The following is a 22,266-nucleotide window of genomic DNA, read 5'->3' as shown; positions in this document are numbered from 1 at the left end:
GTGTAAAGAAATGGCCATATCGGCCGATATTATATATATATATATTTTCTTTTTTACATGTTTTGGCCTCAAATAGTTTCAAAATATCAGTAATTTCTGAAAATAAGTTACAAAAGTTTAAAAAGAAAAAATGCATTTTGGAAAATAGCTCTTTATTTGATTATCATAAAAAAAGTGTTTTCTATACAGAGATATCGACATCTGTAAATATCGGTATCGGCCAGAACAGCAATATTAATATCGGTTATCGGTATCGGCCACAATTTTCACATCGGTGCATCACTCATGTATTACCTCCTCGGAATCTCCATCACTTTTCAGTCGTCAGCGCAACAGAAATACACATTAAATAGAAGATAAATGTAGCACTGTTATTATGATTGAATCATACAAGGAGGAAATTAATCTTGTCAAAATGGGTATGGTATTCTCTCATGCTGTCAATACAGTATATGTATTGATCAATTCTTCTTCACATGATACTTATTATTATTATTTTGTATAAACCTACAATCCCCTTGTGCCCAGCTCTTCTCTAATCAATCTCTCCCCTGTCACCACAACCCTTCCTGTGTAGTAAATATGGGCCCTTTTTTCCGGCCTGCTCTCAGACCCAGAGATATATCACAGCTTTTATGTTATCATGTATTATCTCCCACAGTAACCACAGCACACTCTTCCAAGGCAGTGTACTGTGTGTGCATGCTGTATGGAGAGAGCATTAGATCCGGGGTTGAGAGAAGGAGAGAGAGAAAGACGATCAGGAAGAAGGGGAGAGAGATACTGTAAACGGGAAGCAACAGAGGGAGTAAAGGAGAACAAGGCGATGTGGGACTGAAAGAATAAGGCTGTTATTGATGATGGGTGGAGAGGGGGGTTCTGTGTGAGTGGCTAGCAGACACATTGTCATGAAACTTTAATTTTTCTATTATGCCAATGTTGTTTACACATTCCCTTCAGCACCGCCAGAGGAAGGCAAAAGAAAGGTGCTCATACTGTGTCTGCGTTAAGAGGCACTCGGGTGTTCTCTGAAGACGGCTGTTCGCACACGCCATGCTAATCCGTTCCCATTTATTTAATTTCAAACCTTTATTTACACTCTAAAGGCAACTGAGGTTTCCCTCATTTACAGTCACGTCGAGTGTACATACAGAAATGAGCAAGAAAAGCATATAAAATCACACGGCATATAAAATCACAACAATAAGACAACAAGATGAGGCAAAAGCAAGGATGGTACGTGTCTATTAAAACATGTACAACTTGATTGACAATTGTTGGAGATCAAGGTTTTTAATTCTGCAACGGATCTCAAGCTTTAAGGACTGTTGGAGTTCATTCCATGAGCTAGTGGCATCATAGCAAAATGCAGATTTACCCTGTTCAGCGCAAACTCTGGGACCAACCTGTTAATCTGTAGACCGTTTTCGCCTAAAGGTACATGCCTAAGTAAATGGAAGATTGCTCCACTTCTGCAAGGTCAATTAGCATGTTCTTGGTATCTAGGAACATCTATAGACCTGGGGGTATGTATTTCCAGTGACCGAAATATTGTGGCTGAGTAAATTGTAATGAATAAATTAATTATGATTAATTATGATTTATGATTTTTGCATCTTTGATCATGTTAAATCTGCGGGGCACGAGAAAATGCTCACTGAGCTCATTCACCACCTTATTGAGATCATGTGTACAAAAAATCTAAGCAAATGAACCGCGGGAAGATGATTAAACAGAAGGATTTGTAGATACAGTAATTAATGATAATCGACTTTAATTATAAATTCATATTTGACCTTGAACTTGACCTTATTATGGCCAAATCATACATCTATGGATAGGGAAAATGCTCCTCTTTCCAATGGCAGGGTTGAATCTGGATTTAGTCATTTCTTGCGTTTTTTACGATAATTCGCATTTTCGGATACATTTTAATTTCCGATAAAACATATAAAACATTGGTAAAAATGAAAATATACACTTTGACTACAGTTTTTGATAGGGTTATGGTCTTTACTCTTGGCTACAAAAAAAAATATTTAAAAACATTGACCTCTTAACACTTTGATTGCCCAACCCGAGTTTTCTCGGGTTTACCCCCCGCGGGTTGAATGCCCACTCACGAGAATTCTCGTATTTTCTCGTTTTTTTTTTATTACTGAAATCATATTTCATCAACGAGTCTACCGTTGGAAATTCAGCCATTCCAGGCGCTCAGATGTGAAAAAAGCGCCCCCTATCGTCTCCCAGATGGTAATTCACCCTTTTGGATTGGACTCAGTGAAAATGAATGAGAAAAAAAATCCCGGACTCCACATTTTACTTCTCACTCACGCAGCCGGGGTCGATCAGCTCCACTCTGGACCCTCAGAGCAGCGGGGATTATGTGTTTTTACAGTATACTCGTGGGATCAATAAAAGGATCGATTTTATCGAATGGCGATCAGGAATTGGAATAATCCATTTGGATACCATCTGATCTCAAGTAAGGAATCTATGTTACCAGTCTTAGGATAATCAGACCCGTTTTCATGGAGATATAAGCTTTTATGTGATTATGTGATATGGCTGTTTGACTCTAAGAGTGATCAGGAACTGAGAGAATCGATTTTCAGCGCGCGGCACTAGCGTGCACACGTACACATATACTATCGATAATATTACAGTAAAGGGCGATTATCATAGAATGTCTTCTTTTTTCTGTGAAAACTAGTGCTTTTCAAAATGCTATCAAACGGAAATGAACCGATAAAAAAACAATCTGCTTCGACAATGTTGACTGGAAATGGGTCATTGATAATGCGACGGGGGGATTAGACACATAGCCATAATTTAAAACATAGATTAGGCGATATTAACGTTAACATTGGAGTGGATGTGGGCATTCAAGCACTAAATGTGCACCCCCTGCTGGGCATTCAAAGTGTTAACATCCAAGGGCCCACATGTGGACGATTCTTTGCCGACCTCTAGTGGCTCGGGTGTGCATTTCTTTTAATACAATATATAGATAGAATTAAAGCCCTATTTGTTGCCTGTCGGTTGCCCTTTCAGGTGACAAAATCCGTTCAGCGGTTCTCGAGTTACATGCCGATATGTGAGGCGTGCCCCAAAGTACGCAAAAGTACACATTACCACCCCCGACTCCCGGGGCTCTAGCTCTGTCAATCATTTGACGATCTCGAAAATCTTTGCACAGGGTTGTAGCCAATGAGTGTGGCTTTCCAATGATACCCCATGATATGATAATTGGGGATATAATACGGTCTCTATTGATCGATTTATGATAAAGAAAAGCAGGGTCCCCCTATAGGGGGACCTTAAGGCTTTTTAAGGACCAGCCGGTCACTAGAACTGGTTCCATACGTTCAAAAATTTCATTCCAATAATGATGTAGCATAAGGAGGTAGCTTACCAATAAGGGCCTTAAAAATGAACAAATACCAGTGTTTATTGTGCCTCTCTGCCAGAACGGGTGGACACAGTGATGAGTGTCCTATCTATCGTTAGTGATGAATCCGAGGGCAGAGTGATAGACAGAGTCCCCAGGGATTTAAAGGTTGAGGCCACAGCATGCCTATAAATTACATCACCATAGCCCAAGCCTGATAAGAAAACTGCTTCGACGACTCTCATTTAAACAAGAGAGAATTAGAATTAGAATCTCTTCATTTATATTCAAGTATATGAATGAATGGAATGAATGAATGAAGTAAATTTTTCGGTCTTGTTTACAGACAAATCAAACACACCCGTGTGCTTACAAAAAGAAAAGAAAAAAGAAAATCACAAATGTACATATTCAAGGCAAGCTCACACACAAAATCCAAAATCAACAACCGAAAAAAAGGAATAGGCTGAAGCACATGCTTATTTTTGCCTATCCTTTACAAATTCTTAAAAACTAAATATATTTTAATATAAGAAAGAAAAACTAAAAATATGCTGCAAGATATAATTTTTTGAAAGAAAAAACAAATGTTTGATGTTTTACTCAAAACTATACTCCTGAATTATTTTATCCTTTAAGGCTTATATCATTTTGCATATGCCCAGGAATTTGACATCTGCATTTAACCCATCCTAACTATTTGGAGACCGGAGAACAACTCCAGTCCTAATGCAAGTGCCTTGCTCAAGGGCAAGAGCAGGAGTGTGTACCTAGCATGCATGTCTTTTGTGAGATGAGAATATAATTTCATAAAATAATAAAGTATATAGGCTGCACTTTTTAGTCAGACTTCTCTCTCTCTCTGTCTCCCCCCAGAGGAACAAAGGCAGAGACTTAACATCACTGCAAACACTAAAACACACAGCTGCTCCTGCCTTGGAGGAAAGGGGTGGGGGGGGTGACAAATTACCTCTCACCACAATGCCCTCCCACAATAATGAATAAATAAAGTTGTTTGAGATTGAGTAAGGGGGGTCAATTTGTGAAGCTGTTTGTGTGTGTGTGTCAATGGCCTTGAACACTCCTCCCGTTGATGAAATGGCCAGGAATTGTAATTCGAATGGTAGAGAAGAACAATAGCAACTCACACACTCATACAAGCACATCATACATTAATAACAGCCATGCACAAAGAAACGCCCCACTCAATTATTTATCATAAGCCCATCAGGCTCTCTGAAATGCAGGAGGGGCGGGGGGGGGGGGGGAGATTGTTCCAGCCAGGTTGAAAACTGCAATATCGCACCTTCTCTCTCCAAGGGCCTACTGCTCTTCCTCTACTTCACAGATAATAAGGTATCAGGCCATAGGACGAATGGGATGTGAGTGTAATAGCACGGGGGTCAGGCTGCCTGAGACCCAACGGGTTCACATAGCTCACAGCGAGCATGAGAAAGATGAAAAGAAAGGGTAGAGAAGATTGAAGTGGTGAGAGGTGTTGATTGGTGTTTCCATGTCGGTGTAGTCAAGAGGTTTCCTCTCTCACTCTCTCTTCATCTTCCTCTTCTATCCCTAGGCACTCTCTCCATCTGCCTCGCCCTTCGGAAGTAGAGTAGGAGAATGTCCGAGTCTCTGGCAGAATGCAGTATAACGTCTCACAGCCCCAAACACTGTCACACACACATACACTGGTGTAGCTGTCGGGAGAATAAGATGGTCGCAGTTAAATCAGTATCGGGTCTGTAGACCGGCGTCAAGGCATACAAGGTACCTACCTGCCCTGGCCTCGTACTTCGACTCCGTCTTGACGCAGCAATGCGGAGATAGAGGTTTTCAATTTCGGCTACTTGCCCGCGAGGTAGACACATATGAAAGGACAGAATTAATGTCCCTATGTATGAAAGTGAATCAATATGGATGCCCGAGGTTAAAATGTGGAATGAGAAAGAGGGGAGGAGGGAGGCCAGGATGGAGAGTTCTGAAATAAAGTTGGAACAAGATTAATGAGTAATTAAAAAGGAAGCGTATTCATCAGTAACCAGGTGCAGAGCGGTGTGTGTGTGTGTGAAAACAGATACCAAAGTCGGTAAAAGTACACTACACACCCTTTACTTTTATGCTCAGCTCAGAACTCGGCAGAATCTGCACCTGGCTCGCTGATAACAAACTATCATTACACCTGGGTAAAACAGAGTCCATTCTCTTTGGATCAAATAACAAACTCAGCAAGACCGACGGCTTCTCAGTTACAGTGGGTGACAATATTGTCACAAGGAAAGATGAAATTACATACCTGCGTTCCATCCAAAGGCAAATCTTTCCTGTGACAAAATGGCATCCAATGTAATCAAAAAAGTCAACCAACGAACTAGATTCTTGTACCGGATCTCCTCTCGGGTAAACGAGAATACCCTGAAGACTCTGGCAGGAGCACTCATTCAAGGGTACTACGACTATGCTTGCACCTCATGGTACCAAAGCACCTCAAAGGCGCTAAAAACAAGATTACAAACATCACAAAACAAACTGGTCAGACTACTACTTGACCTTACTCCTAGAACCCACCTCACCCCTGCCCACTTTGACTACCTAGGATGGCTTAGAGTAGACGACAGAGTACAGCAACTTGCAATGGGCCTGGTCTACAAGATACACTACACCACACAGGTACCCATGTACATGTCAAAATACTTCCCAAAGGTCAGTGAATACCACGCCCACAACACCAGAGGGAGTTCCACAAATCTTTTTTTTTTTATCCACTTTTTCTCCCATTTTCTGTATTTTTTCTCCCATCCCAATTTCGTATCATCCAATTCAACCCTCCCCTGTCACGAACGCTGTTTCTTGCCTCCCACAAGCCGGCTGCAATGTGGACTAAGTCATACATAGCACAAGTCCCCTCCGGTACTTGAGGTAACAGCAGTCGCATCTTTTCACCTGCGCAGCTCGATCTCTCAGTGGCGAGGAGTAACGCGTGGGAGGCTCACGCTGCCCCCGACACTTCCTGATTCTACTGCACAGGCGCACCAACCGACCTGTAGGAGTCGCTGTCCACAACGCCCGATCCCCACCCATCAGTTTCCCACCCCCTAATACGGCCAATGTGTATTAGTATGAACGACCAGCTAAACTGAAAGCAATGTGGAGCGCTGGGCTCGAACAGGCGAGCCCAGCGTCTCCGCATTCGTGGCGAGCGCCTTGCCCACTACGCCACATAGCCGCCCCGAGTTCCACAAATCATGTGCAACCCAGATTCGGCACAAACAAGGGACTAAACACATTTCGTAATTATGCCACAACAATGTGGAACGCCCTACCCACAGCCGTAAAAAAAGATGTGAATCCCTACCCACATTCAAAACAGCTCTTAAAGAGCACCTACGGGAGGCTGCAATTCAAAAACTGGCCACCGTAAATGTCCAACCCCCCCCTCCTAATAGACAGTCTCCTCCCCACCGTATATATATTTTTCTCCCACCCACCCCCCCTAATGTACAGTCTCCTCCCCATCATATGTATATATTCTGTTAGGATCTATGGGTAACAGTACTGTATATTTGCAGATCGTATATGTCACAAATGTAACAGTACCTGTATGTCATGTCATGTATATTGTGTATGTCATAAATGTCACTATGAATTGAAAATGGGGCACCCTGATGTAAACAAGACAAATGTCTTTCTCTGGTCTGCATCCCCTTAACAATTGTGTGTATTGAGCCGTACTGTATTGTACCATTCTGCAATCTGTTAAATAAAGTTTTCATTCATTCATGCCAGTTCCTCATTTTCCAATTTGCAGAGTTGGTAGTTATTGCCCATGCAGTACCATACTTTCTACTACTTGTAGTGTAAGGACTTGATCTAGCCCTTTCATTTACATGAAAAAATGCACAGTAATCCCAGGACTCCTACAGCACCATCTAGAGGTTTGAACATTGCTGAATTCAGTAATTAATTATATTTTCTTTTATTAAAACATTTCAACTCAAAGCAATATATCTGGTACCTGTGCTCTAACCCTGTAAGGCTACTGACCTTTTATCATAGGGTACTGTAAACGAGGCATAGGTCAATGAATCTCTGACCATAAAGTGTGGAATTAAACATGAATATTGCCTCGAACCAAGTGTGCTTCAGACAGTCTGTTCTCGCCACATTCCTTCACAAGATCCCCCACAACACCCCACACAGGCTGTTACACAACTGATAGTTTATTGGTGTCAGAAATGAGACAACGTTATCATTCATACATAAAATATGATGTCGCACAAAGGTTGATCATCTTAATTATCTTTCCCGTTTGGCGGAGCAGGGGACAGACCACTCGCAATAAATAAGTCAGTAAGAGCAGAAGAAACAGAGTAGGAAAACAAGGAAACATTCTTGAGGTCAAAGTCATACTGACACACACACATGCACGCAGGAAACATCCTCCCAAGTCAAACCCCTCATCCAATCTCAAATAACTTTATTTATTCATTATTTGCTCTCTCTGGCTGCACAAGACATTGTGTTCAGGGGTAAACACACACAGACACATGCACACCCTCTCTCTCTCTCTCTCTCTTCTGTCCCTCACTTGCACTTGTAGGTGAGATGTTTACGGTGATAGTGGATCCACGCTGGAGCAATGACGAGCCCAGTCAGGAAGCCAATCACAGAGCCCAGGCTGCAGGAGACAGGCCACACCTACAAGAAACAAGATGTGATGAGCCTTTACTTAAGTAAAAGTAGAAATACCCAAATAAAATTGTACTCTGGTCAAAGTAAAAGTCGTCCATTCAAATTCTACTTAACTAAAAGTAGAGAAGTATTTGCCATTGAATGTATTCAAGTATCTAAAGTACAAGTATGCATTCTGCATGACGTTTGTGTATTCCAGTTCTTGGGAGTGTTTAATCCTCGACCCATTGACCTCTAAAGGTTATGTTAAAGCAGTATGTGGTCCAGTTATGCTGCTCTGATTCAAGGTTATGTTAAAGTGGTATGTGGTCCAGTTATGCTGCTCTGATTAAGCCCTCTTGAAGTTGACAGGCTTCAAATGTGAAAGTATATAATCTTTTGCCAATTTTGCCTTGTTTTCTATGTAAAATCTTTTTCTTCAAAGTAACTAGTAACTGATGTGTTCAGATAAATGTAGTGTAGGAATATTTCCTTTGAAATGTAGTGGAGTAAAAGTATAAAGTTCGCTCAAATAAAAATACTCACGTAAAGTACAAGTAGCTCGAAGTTGTACTTTATTACAGTACGCGAGTAAACATACTTAGTTACTTTCCACCACTTATCCATAGAGTTTGGTATTATAGGAACACAAGTGAAAAGGACGCTCGGTGCGCTGTAGGTTTTCAATGGGAAATAATAAGACGTGAGAATTTCAGATTTCAGATTTATAGCGACAGAAGTTGTCAAAGATGGGTAGATGTAGCTCCAATCGTCACATGGGTGTTAATAAACGTTATCCCATAGGGGCAGCATACAATGGGCTGACTCTACTTCTATCTACCATGTCATTCACACTTAAACAATTTCATATTTCTGCCACCGCTTACTGTAATTGTAATCTCAAACCCTTTATTTTTTTTTTATGATCTTTTAGCATTTTTACAGCTTTTTCCTGGTCACGCAGGACCGATAGAGGAGGGGGAGAACGGGAGGAGAAGAGGGGAGGACATGCGGCAAATGGTCACCGGGTGTGGGAAGCAAACCCGGGACGACCGCTTTGCGACTCAGCGCGCTATATGGTGTGCTACTGGAGCACCCCTCAAACTCTTTTCTTGATCCTCCAATCACAACGGCTGTGTACAGGCAAACATACAGTTCGTGGAGCAGACCCAATTTTAAAAAGGACCATACTGGTCTAAATTTGAGTAAATAATTTTTTTATATAATTATATAAAATAAGCCTACCCATAATCATCTCCTGCTAACTCCTGCTCAGATGCTAACAAATTGGTAGTTACTTAGAAAACATCTCTCTCGTGTACTTTCTTGTTTACATTCATGGGCTCTTTCCGGTCAAATGCGCACATTGATTCCTTTGACAACAGACGACCAATTTGTCAGCCAGTGGACCAGGGGACCACTTTACCATAGGTTTGTCACTGTGCCGGTGTGGGCCTTTAATGATATTAGCTACAGCTGGGTTGTTCGGGGGCCGTTGTGGACCATTTAATACATTCATAGTGTGTGTTCCATAGTATAAGTATCTATAGGCATGTTAAGACTTTCTTTAGGCAATGGGATTAGGTTTAATCACTGAGCCCTTTCCTCATCATTAGGGTACAAGTATATAGTGTTTTATTATAAATAAAAGCTACAGCTGTGTTTACCCACCTATAACGTGTATGACTGTTTGTTGTGAAAAGACTCAGAGTTGATTTATTTATGTAAGATTGACACCCTTTGTCGGCCCGTGAGAGGAACAGTAGGCATGTCGAATATAATAATAAGTGAATATAAGTCAATGCAATGTCCCCCCCCAATTCAGGCCTAAGTGAAAGTGTGTGTGTATCTGTGTGTGTTTAGCAAAAGCGAAAGGCCTCTCCTCTGTCCTGATTCTCCTAGATCTATCTGCAGCCTTCGACACAGTCAACCACCAGATCCTCCTTGCGGCCCTCGCAGGAATGGGAGTGGCTGGCTCTGCGCTGACATGGCTGTCATCATACCTCAATGACCGCTCCTACCAAGTGTCATGGAGAGGGACCCTGTCGGCCACCCGCCCCCTGCGGACGGGTGTCCCCCAGGGCTCGGTTTTAGGACCCCTTCTCTTCTCCCTCTACACTAAATCACTGGGTAACATTATCACGTCTCATGGCTTCTCCTACCATTGTTATGCCGACGATACTCAACTCTTCCTCTCCTTCCCTCCCTCAGATATCCACGTCTCTGTGCGGATCTCGGCCTGTCTGTCCGACATCTCAGCCTGGATGACGTCCAACCACCTCAAACTGAACCTAAGCAAAACAGAATTGCTCCACCTGCCGGCCAAATCCTCCCCCCTAACCGACCTTTCAATCACAGTCGAGAATGCAGCTGTGACTGCGTCCCCGACCGCCAAGAACCTTGGTGTTGTCCTCGACGACCAGTTGAACTTCTCTGCTCACATCGCAGCGACGACCAGAACCTGCCGATTCCTCCTGAGCAACGTCAGAAGGATACGCCCCTTCCTGACAAAAGAAGCCACCCAACTCCTCGTCCAATCAACAGTCATCTCCCGCCTCGACTACTGCAATGCACTGCTCGCTGGCCTCCCGGCCACTGCCACTAAGCCTCTTCAACTCATTCAGAACGCAGCGGCCCGCCTGATCTCAAACCTACCGAAGTCGGCCCATGTCACCCCACTTCTTAGGGACCTGCACTGGCTCCCCATTGCTGCACGAATCCGCTTCAAGGCCCTCGACCTAGCATACCGTGCGGCAAAGGGAACCGCTCCCGCCTACCTCCGGTCAATGGTCTCTAACTACACACCCTCAAGACCCCTACGCTCTGCATCTTCTGGCCGCCTCAGACCTACTCCTATCCAAGCTCCGGGAGGGTCATCAAAGAGAAGTCGCCTATTCTCAGTCCTTGCCCCACAATGGTGGAATGAACTACCCACCCCAGTTAGGACAGCCGAATCACGTCCAATCTTTCGCCGTCGACTAAAGACGCACTTCTTCAACCATTATCTGAATAAAAAAAAAATAAAAATCTAACCCTAACTAACCGTACTGTCATGCACTTGTCCTAATAAACTAACCTACACTGTAGCACTCAACACTTTGATGAACATTGTTGCTCAGCTGATAGAGTTGTGCCCTTCCTGATGGCTTGTCGTACAGAACTTGTAAGTCGCTTTGGATAAAAGCGTCAGCTAAATGACTAAATGTAAAATGTAAATGTAAAATGTGTGTGTACTGACCTGCCAAGGCCTGTCCCAGTCCAGGGGTATAGGAAAGGCCCCTAACCAGGCTCCCACCACAGTGCAGGCCACTGTGATCTGTAGAGAAGTGTCCCACACAGACATAGCCCTGGATATATATATATATAGAGAGAGAGAGAGAGAGAGAGAGAGAGAGAGAGAGAGAGAGAGAGAGAGAGAGAGAGAGAGAGAGAGAGCGAGAGAGAGAAATATGAATAACTTAAGAGGGACAGTCCCCGCTTACGCCATCCTTCCATTTGGTCTTAGTGGACCAAGACTTTTCAATTTTTTTTTTTAATTCTTTCTCCATGCGGAACGATTTAATCATCTCTGCTAAGCACTAGATTGAAAGAGATCCTTCTGCGTGTGGGGAAAGACAATTCTACAGTCAATTAAATCAACTAATCTATTAGTTCTTCAGTCAAGGACAGCCCTAAACGACCCTCAAGGAAATGAAGAAAGAGACGCTGAAAAGCAAAGAGGAGCATTGATTAGACAATCTAGTACTGTGCTTGTTGTGGTGCGTCTGTTGCCATTGGCAGCCGCACGGCGGGGAGGAGACGTTGCTCTCTGTGCCGGTGAGGCGGATGCTGCATGTCGCTGTGCTGTCTGCCTAATTGTGTTATGTGCCTCAACATGGTTGTTGATTGAGCACTCATGTAGCTAACTGGCGAGTAAGTGGCCTTTAGTGTCTCACTGCATTTGCAATGCTGTCCCTTGCCTGTGTGCAGTTGTATGTGGATATTTAATTAAATGTGTGTGTTGTGCCCCCAGGTGAAATACCTTTTTTTTCCCCCACCTACCTCTGTGAGTCAGGTGTGTGTGTGCGTGAGAGAGAGGAAGAGACAGACATCAGATGAAATCCTCTGATAATGCAGATCATATTCTCTTACCCATGACGACTGAACACTCGTATCCAGGCCTGGACGTTGGGGCCGAGGACGCAGAGGCACCTCAGTGTCGTCAGAGAGGTCAACATCACAGCCAGGGAGAACGTGTCCAGGGCAAACCTGAAACACCAAGCATTCGGTTGGAGGGGCCAATCTAGAATTTACCTCCATCTCAAACCCCGCCCCCTCTTTTCTTGAATCTCCAATCACAACTGTTGCTTCGCTCGGACAAACTTTGTCTTTGAATGTTGGGGCTGCGTCCCTCCCTCCTTGTCATGTCATCCTAGGGATGATGGAGAGAGCTGGAACACTATGGACGAGTCTCTTCTTTTGAAAGTGTCTGGTGGCTTTAGGACTTAAAAGGGAAATCCAATCCACCCTAAGACAGAATGTACATTGTACTATTCCAATGATCTTCGACAGTTAATTCAATACCTATGAACAGGAGATTGGTCCATTGACGATCAATTAGTGAGTAAATTTACAGCTCTAAATTTGAAAATGTACCCATATCCCAGTAAAATCACCATGGGTGCTGTCACAGTGACCTTACTCACACTAATCTTCTCTAAATAACTGTCAAACTAAATTGTTAGAGGTTTTGGATGTGTGTGAGATTGTGTGCAAAATAAATCAGCATAGTTTTTTTGGGGGGGTGAAGTGCCCCTTTAAGGGTATTTAATTGACACTACCAGGGGTAATGTAAAATGTCTGTGCTGAACAATGGGCTAAAACTAACAAAAATAAAATATTAAACAATCTTTATTACACTTTAGTGGGGTCTTAGGTAAAACAGTAAACCCTGACCCCCTCACTGGCCTTTTTATAATTGCTTTCATGCCCAATGAACCCATAGCCACACACAATGTTATTGCATTGCATTCACTGCTCTGCTTGCTAGGAGGCTTATTCTCCTTAAATGGACACATTCCTCTCTGCCTACTCATAATAGATGGATCCATGAGATACTGCAATGCATTAAGGATTGGGAGGATTATGTTTTCCCTGAAGGGTTCCCCAAAGACCTTCTATAAAACCTGGCAACCCTTTTTAAATCATGTTGACACATAAATAACTGAGCAATTTTCCCCTGCTGTCCTGGTGTGTGTGTGACAGACTGGAGTGGGGTTTGTAAAAGATAATCACAGAATACTGTTAACACTAGGGATGTCCGATATTATCGGCCTACCGATATTATCGGCCAATATTGCCATTAAAATGTGATGTCGGAAATATATATGTTTTTTTACATTTCTATAATCTTTATTTACCCAGGCAAGCAAGTAAGAACAAATTCTGATTTTATTTATTGTCAAAAGTATGCATAATGTTGTGTTAATTCCACAACAAGAGATATGTAATGTTAATTACCTGAAATTATTCCGTTTTTTGGGGGGGGGGGACCCTGCATATATCGGTATCGGTTGATATCGGTATCGGAAATTAAGAGTTGGACAATATCGGTATAGGTAAAAAAGCCAATATCGAGCATCCCTAGTTAACACTGATGTTAATTGTGTATGTCATTGATTTCTGTGCAAAAGCAATAGATTTAGCAATAGAGAAAGCCCAGACTCTTCAGAAGGAGTTATGACGACTATATTCTAGTGGCGTAGTTTCTTCTACCCTCACAAAAAAGTATCATGGCAGGTTGATATTTTCAGTTTTATCACGGTATTGCCATGGTACCACTATTGCACTTGTATAATACTGTAGTGGGTTCTAGAGACATAATTCACCATACATTTGTCATGGTATTGTATTGATGTTTTGAATTTTGATGGGGCACTGTCACTTTAACACATTGATTGCCACGCAGTATGCCCATCATTATACCCAGTCTGCCACCGTTGAAAGCCTATGGAGATGTTTATTTGCAGGGCTATAACTTTTTTTTATTTTATTGCTATATTGACATTACTATGGCCCATTCAACATCGATTATCTATCGTTCCGGATGTGGGAACGTTATATTTTTTCATTCATATATTGTTGTGTTAATACCGTCTTGAATATAAGTATGTTTATAAGCTTTTCTGCTGTAATTCCAAAAACGCTAGTTATAGGCCCAAACGCATTATGATAGATTATCGATTGCCGTTTCTTTCCTATACACGCTATATTAAATTCAAATGTATATGATCAGTATACATTATGCTTCATCATGCGTGGAGGAAAGGGGGGGCGGGGGTCATCTATAATTCCTTTATCGTCAGTAACGGCTTTATGTAGTGTGGGTTGATATATTGATCAGACTGTTTGCAAACAAAGAAACGCACAATCGGGCTGAAAATAACGTTACTGTCCTCTTACCGTTCAACGCATGGCGGCCAAAAACGGCGTAACTCGTTTATGGCGACCAATGTGTTAAGGAGGTTGGTTTTGGGGTTGGGCTTAGAGGAGACACCCTTTTTGGGGTTTCATTGATAAAATGTTTGGTTACTACGACGCTGTCAGAATCTAGCAAGGCATAGTTCTGTCACTCAATCAATCACTGTTTTTCTGCTAAATAAATGAAACACGGCTTTGTGTTGTCAACTGATTCGTTTTTGTATTCCGACAATTTCTACAATACCATCGTATTGGTAAAAACAATATTATTTAGTTTTTAATCCAATTTATAACAATAAAGAAAAAATTAGCTTTCTGGGTGCTTTCGAATTTTTTTATTTATTTTTTACTAAAGTAAACGGTACACAACACACCAAGCTAGCCTAGCTTAGCACAAATTAATGGAATCAGATACGGACCACTAGCCTAGCTTAAAACTCTGGGAGAGGTGTTTTTGGCCAACAGGTCCGTATTTGCTTCCATGCAGTTTTGCTAAGCTAGGCTAGCTAGCAGCCGGATAGCTTTCTACTGAACGGACAGAGAGGAAATTGGTATCTATCTTCTTGTCTGACTCTGGAGAAGACAGTATGCGTTTTGTTTGCCCCAGTGTATTGTGTGAAGATGTACATTGTTTGTTCAACTTTCCAGTTACACATGTACAGTTTACTGGTGCAAATGGTGCATGGCATCATTTTTTTGTCAGTAGTACCATGATGGTAGTGTCGTGACCAAAACATTTATATACCTGCAAATAATCCTTCTATATACCTACTTATACAACTGCATATAACCCATATAACTCTGTATGATAGCATGTACAATAATGCTGTATATACCGTATATATTTATTCTTACTGTATATATATCCATCCGTCTGTACATACCTGCACATAATACTTTTGCATATCTGTAGATATTATATCTATGCATATCCCTTACCTACTCTTACGGTTATGCTGCTGGACAGTATGACTACTACTATACTGTCTTAAACCTGTATCACTGTTAGGGATGGGTATCGTTAGGATTTTATCGATACTACTACTCTTATCGATACTGCTTAACGGTTCGGTACTTTATCGGTACTCTTATCGGTTCTTTTTGATTATTTTTTAATGATTTTTATATTTGCAGTTGAGAGCATTGGTCATCTGTCTCCCTACAGTAAAGATTAGAAATGATTGAATTATTGTAAATGTGTGGAGTGGTGGGAATAGCTGCTTCAATAATAACTTATAACAACAACAGACAAGTTAGACAACTATGTATAAAAAAAAAACGATATACACTGAATGATTAGTTGTTACCTAAAGTCCTTGGACTCCACTGTAGAGAACGGGTGCAGGCCTTTGACAACAAACTTTGTCACAGCCCTGTGACACTCGTTCACCCTATCCTCTGTCATCCTTCCTCTAGCTGCTAGCCTAGGGTGAAAGGACTTTGGGTGGTGGAGGTAGAGGGAGGATGTGTGGTGGGCTCACTGGCCTGGGACACATTGGTGGCTGACGCCTCAGCTTGACGATCTATAAAAAGTTTTTAGATTGTAGTATTTGTAGCTAAACAATTATTTTGTTTATTAGGCTATTTGTAATAATTCGTTATTAGCCTAGGAAACTCCGTATCTTGGCTTACCGGCTGCAGTGGACGTGGATGCAGATGGACCACTGCGCGCAAGGCAGTCGAATACGGCGCATTTCTGCACACTAATATCATGTTTTGCCAACAAATGTTTTGATAGGTTGCTCGTATTGCCACCCTTACTGGCAAATGTTTTGTTGCACTTGTGGCAACGTGCATTGTCGGCATTGACCCTTGTAAAGTATATCCATACTTTAGAACGCTTCGCTCTATCCGCCATGATCACGACTCAGTGCATGCAGAGCTGCTGTCTGTGTGCAGCGCGCTATAGCACGGGGCGTCGGGGAGCACTTTCATTAAGGAGTACCCGTATGTAGTACCCGTATGTCTATGTGTAGCACTAGCGAGCGACTCGCGAGGAGTGTGTGTAATAATTGACTCGCTGGCTGCGGCTCGCTTCTCGTGCAGAGACAGAGAGAGGATCGTTCGCAACTTTTAAATAATAATAATAATAATAATTTCTCTAGAGTATCGATAGCAGTACCGAGGACGTCGGAGCTTATAAATACTCCGGTATTTTCTAATATAGTACCGGTTCCCGTTCAAAACCGGGGTCCGGGGGGCATCCCTAATCACTGTACATATTAATATTACAACTCTGTACATACATACATCTTATCACTTGTACATTGTTTTTAATATTGCACTTTACTGTTACATTTGCACTCTAGTTTGATGCCAAACTTATTTTTTATACTGTATAATGACAATACATTTGAATCGAATCCACTATTATCCCTGTACCCAAAAAATCCAAGCCTGCTTGCCTCAACGACTACCGCCCTGTAGCTCTCACCTCCATAGCCATGAAGTGCTTGGAGAAGCTAGTAAAGGGCTACATCTGCCTTTAACCTCCCCATCAACCTGGACCCCCTGCAATTTGCATACCGCCCCAACAGGTCCACGGAGGACGCCATAGCCCATGTGCTGCACACAGCAGCATCACACCTGGACAAGAGGCAGGGGAACTATGTGAGAATGCTGTTCATCGACTACAGCTCAGCATTCAATACCATAGTCCCCTCCAAACTCATAGCCAAGCTCAGGGACCTGGGCTTGAACTATGACCTCTGCCAGTGGGTCTTGGACTTCCTGACGGGCAGACCCCAGGTGGTGAGAGCAGGCAACTGCACCTCCTCATCCATCACTCTCAACATAGGGGCCCCCCAGGGCTGTGTTCTGAGTCCCCTCCTCTACTCCCTGTACACACATGACTGTGTGGCACAGCGGAACAACACAATCATCAAATTTGCTGACGACACAGTAGTGGTGGGCCTGATCTCTGCAAACGACGAGAGGGCCTACCTGGAGGAGGTCAAGGTTCTAGCGGGATGGTGTCAAGAGAACAGCCTCTCCCTGAATGTCAGCAAAACAAAGGAGATGATTGTGGATTTTAGGAGGTCGGGGGTCAGGGACTACAGCCCCCTCAGCATCGACGGGGCACCGGTTGAGAGAGTGAACAGTTTTAAGTACCTCGGAGTCCACATATCCGAGGACTTGACATGGACCACACACATTGACAGTGTTGTGAAGAAGGCATGGCAACGCCTCTACTTCCTCAGGCGCCTAAGGAAGTTCCAAGTCAGTCAGAAGATCCTTAAGAACGTCTACTCATGCACAATAGAGAGCATCCTGACTGGCAATATCACCTCCTGGTTTGGGAATAGCACCGCACAAGACCGTAGCAGACTACAGAGAGTGGCCCGTTCAGCCGAACACACAATTGGAGGGGGGCTTCCCACTCTCCAGGACATTTACAACAAGCGGTGCATGGGCAAGGCTAAGAGAATTATCAAAGATTCCAGCCACCCAAACAACTGCCTCTTTGAACTGCTGCGGTCAGGCAAGCGATACCGGAGTCTCATGGCAAGCACAGAGAGACTCAGAAGAAGCTTCTATCCCCAGGCCATCAGGATGCTCAACGAACAATAACACTATGTAACAACCATCAAATGCACTCACAGCACACACATCCACACGCACACACTCACTTTAAACAAACAACTCACTGCAGCACCCACTTTAACCACTTTAGAACACCTAAACACACTTTATATTTATTGGTAAAGAATTTGCACTACAACCCATACCTCATTACACCTTACTGTAAATTGTACCTCATCCCATTTCTGCTTTGCACTGTATAGTATATTGTATGGTAACTCAGTTACTTCTACTCAACATTGAGCATTGTATATGTATATACTGAACACTTTTGTCTACGTACTTGACTTCTATTTTATACTTTTTATTTTATACTTATCTATTTTTGCCTAGCACAGTCTCTGGAGCGTAACAGAAAGAAGCATTTTGTATAAAAGTATTCTGTACTTCTGTATGACAACTAATAAAGAAACTTGAAACTTGAACTTGAATCCAATAACAAAAAAATGGAAATAGCACGATACACTTTTGTAAGGGTATGAATAGTCAGGTTTTCAGCTGTTTCTTTTTGACGGCTTATGTTGGGAGAGGCTCAGTCTCACTCCTCTCTAGTTGTCCTTCTTCCTCACTCCCTGGATGGCTATACTCACTCAATCAGTGGTGCTCCATATAGAACCACCACGGTGTGGTAGAAGAGGCAGGAGAGGAGGAGGTAGAGACAGGAGCGGACCAACCTAGACAGCTATAAAGACGGGAGGGGAGAAGTCATGGCAATACAAATTATATATGTACAATGCCAAAGTAATTCGAATGAATGAATGCATGAAAGCAAGCAGCTTCTTTTTGAGGTCACTGTCTAGATTACCAAAACATGAATGAATGAATGAATGAATGAATGCAAACTTTATTTAACAGATTGTACACACAATTGTTAAGGGGATGCAGACCAGAGAAAGACGTTTGTCTTATTTACATCAGGGTCCCCCATTTTCAATTGATAGGCTTTAAATAACATCAGTAGGCCTAACGGCACCTTGTAACCGACTGTGTGCTTCTTGGTAGGCGGGCTGATTCCGAGCAGCCAGAAGACGGCGATGTTGACCACTGTTACCGCTCCAGCCACCGAGTAGAGCCACAGCAGGTGTGTGCCGTACACCGAGAACCCTGGCACCAGCACGGCAGGCAGGACAGTGGCCATGAACACCGAGGATGCGATAATAGCGTGCGAGGACGCCATGGCTCTGATCTCGTGGTCCCACATGTTGTCTAACAGCTAGACAGGACTTGAACATAATAGAGGAAATAACTATAAATATATTTAAAATGCGAACGAATTTAGCCTAGGAGCTCATTTTCACCCAGCTTCTCTTCCGTAAACATGCGGCGAATCAAGTCACGGCAATAAGTTACTTCCGGTCAAACTTTATTCCATGGACTTCAGAATAATGTTCCTAATACCTAAAAGGAAATCGTAGGCCTTTGATTTCTTGATGATAATGAAAACATATTGGAATTTGCATTCTCACTAGAATAATGTGCATAATATAAATACAGTTACGTATAAATAAATAAAAACTTGTAACAGCATTTATCCAGAAACAGATTTGATGGTAATGTGCATCATTCATTCTGAAATGTGATTGGTGATAAAATAACATTCAGATAATATACACTTATATGAGATAAAATGTATATTTACTAAACAATAAATACAATGCAATACAATAGGATCGGTTGTACCCATACAAATAGAATAATGTAAGAAACTCCACATGAAAGAAACTCCTGGAAAGGTGGTGGTGATGATGATAAGTCATAATAACAGGACTATCTAAGCTCTAGTCTTGCGTAGCCATACGTCTCTCCACACTAATATAGCACTGTGCCAGGTCTGGCTGAACCTATTATCATGCCAGTATAGGGGAAAAACACCTTGGCTGGTTTGTATTTCTTTGAACCAATCACAATCATCCTGGGCAGTGTTAAGCAGTCTCACGGAGGAGATAAAACTGGGAACGAGGTTAGTTAAGCAGTGATGGTGCCCTTGCAAAATAGTGTTGCAGAAAGCAGAAGGGGAGGGAAATTATGACGGAAATAGTTGATCAATGGCAGGCTTATATCCATATGGTGCCAATCCAGACTATCTAAGGCTAAACCCTAAACGAAGACCTAGATTCACATTTGACCCACTTAACCTCTTCTGCATGCGGTCCATCGGCGGACCGCAAATGACATCACAAACAACTTTTTCACAGTCTCGATGGAATTTCACAAGGAAATATGTTATGATGGGGCAAACAGTTCATCTGGTTTTCCAGGAATTACCTCATTCACGCTGGGGTCATACAAGTATTAGTTCTTATTTTAATTTGCATAACAGTGCATTTATAAAAGCAATTGAAAGTAGAAAATTGAAAAAAATTGAAAATGAAGACCCTTGACTGTGACTGTTTGGGATAAAAACTGTATTGGAGCCCTGGAATCTTTTTTTAATCGGTCAACAACAAGTAATTTATTTTAATAAATTTCAATCATTGTCCATGCAAATAGATATTCAGTATAAAGTTACACTTTATTTACAAGAAGAAGAAGAAGTCTTTATTTGTCATGCAGATTTAACACACACACATGCAATGGGCGACCCACAGGAACACACACACATGCACTGAGTCGCTGATGAAGTGTTCTCTGCACTTCCCATCCCGTCGTCCTTCCCCCCAAGGGCACGCAAGGACGGCAGCGTGCGCCGTTCCCAGGGACCAATCCAAGTGCTGCTGTCCGTCTTCGTCAGGGATGCAACAGCGTTAGCGATCTGTTGTGCATGTTTTTCCATTGGGTTTATCTTATTGGGAGGGGAAACCCTTGCGAGCATGGGGAGAACATGCAAACTCCACACAGAAAGTCCCGGGAGATCTCCCACCTGGGTAACTGGCAACACGGCCACCTGGTCCCCAAGAGGGAATCGAACCCAGTACCTTTTAGTGTTAACCACTACACCACCATGCCGCCACATGAACACAAGAGGGCGATAATACACAGGTTCGTTACTCAAAATTTACTAAAGATTACGAAAAGGCATTTGACTAAAATTAAACTAAAACTTCTTTTAGTAATTTAGTTGACTAATTGAATATTTATAATATAATTTGTATAATATTCAGAGCCGTGAGTGCTGGAATTTTTATTTTTTAATTGAAAATCAAATTGAATCATGTGTATACTGTATTAAAACTATTGGCAGGATGCTTACATCGTTTGAAGTTTGTTTTGTTAGTAGTGCATCAAGTTATATCAAGTAATTGCTTTCCAACACTAGCCACCCGCCATCAAAGCTATTTTGAAGAGTAACGTTTGATCAGTTCTCAGGCATTCAGAGGAGAAGGGAGTTGAGGGAGGGAGAAATACATTTGATATTATAAAGAGACAGCAAAACTATAGCTGTTATTAGGTACTGGCTGTTTTGTTACTTTGTATTTTTACTTTTGATACTTTTATACATTTTATCACCAGATAAATACTTTTGATACTTAAGTACATTTAATTGTTAATGTCAGCTACTTTAAGACTTTTACTTACTTTTACCAGAGTCACTTTTGAGTAAGATATATTTACTTTTACTCAAGTATGGCTGTTAAGTACTTCATACACTATTCTTACTGTATGTGTAGCCTAGTACTGCTGTTACTGTATGTGTGCTGTATACTCAACACTGGAGCACTCAAGTCTGAACACTTTGATGAACATTGTTACTCAGCTGATAGAGTTGTACTGACGTGTATTTTCAATGAATCTATCTACTAAAGTCTTAGGATCGTATAGTGGATCTCTATAGTATCTCTGCTGTTGTACTCACACGTTCTGTTCAATTGTCTTATAAATGATTTTGAGTCGGAGCCAGGCGCTAAAGGTACAAAGACAGTCTGGCCGTCGTTTATTGGAAGATCCAAACAGCTTAAAGTTCTTGTCAACTTTTCTATGTCTAATCAGCATCTGCAGCCGATTGGATAGGTTTTCAGCGTCTCAAGATGATGCTCTCCGTGCGTCGACGTGGTCTGCTGGTCTCCGTGCGTTTCTCTCCATGTCTCAGATCTGTGGTAAAATATAGGAATCACCCAAACCCCGCCCAGTGGTCGAGTCTCTGCCCCGTGATGTCACAGAACGGAGACTCCTAATTGGCTTAACACGAAAGAACTGGGTTCCCTGACCAATAAGGAAGTGACATGACT

At 42.3% G+C, this 22,266-nt stretch overlaps 1 protein-coding gene across 1 annotated transcript; it reads right to left on the bottom strand.

The window, feature by feature from the left end:
* Positions 1-7,597: 7,597 nt before the first annotated feature.
* On the bottom strand, positions 7,598-19,412 carry pigf (phosphatidylinositol glycan anchor biosynthesis, class F). The gene is made up of 5 exons (XM_084323407.1): positions 19,074-19,412; positions 18,691-18,782; positions 12,191-12,307; positions 11,298-11,406; positions 7,598-8,086 (listed from the first exon to the last, which is right to left on the bottom strand). The coding sequence occupies exons 1-5, from the start codon at positions 19,299-19,301 to the stop codon at positions 7,973-7,975; spliced, it is 660 nt and encodes a 219-aa protein (XP_084179533.1). The 5' UTR covers positions 19,302-19,412; the 3' UTR covers positions 7,598-7,972.
* Between the last annotated feature and the right edge of the window lie 2,854 nt (positions 19,413-22,266).

Source organism: Notolepis coatsorum (genome assembly GCF_963971535.1).
Source record: "Notolepis coatsorum genome assembly, chromosome: 10".
Classification (NCBI taxonomy): Eukaryota; Metazoa; Chordata; class Actinopteri; order Aulopiformes; family Paralepididae; genus Notolepis; species Notolepis coatsorum.
The sequence above is the reverse complement of the archived record's forward strand: the minus strand, read 5'-3'. Positions and strand labels throughout refer to the sequence as shown.

Bases quoted from the DNA above. Each gene is read 5' to 3' on its own strand.
- pigf (XM_084323407.1), bottom strand. From the start codon at position 19,301: ATGTGGGACCACGAGATCAGAGCCATGGCGTCCTCGCACGCTATTATC. The intron at 18,783-19,073 runs GTGCCGTTAGGC...CCGTCTTTATAG, and splicing joins AGCACACAGTCGGTTACAAG to CTGTCTAGGTTGGTCCGCTC. The intron at 12,308-18,690 runs GTGAGTATAGCC...TTGGTGTTTCAG, and splicing joins TATGGAGCACCACTGATTGA to GTTTGCCCTGGACACGTTCT.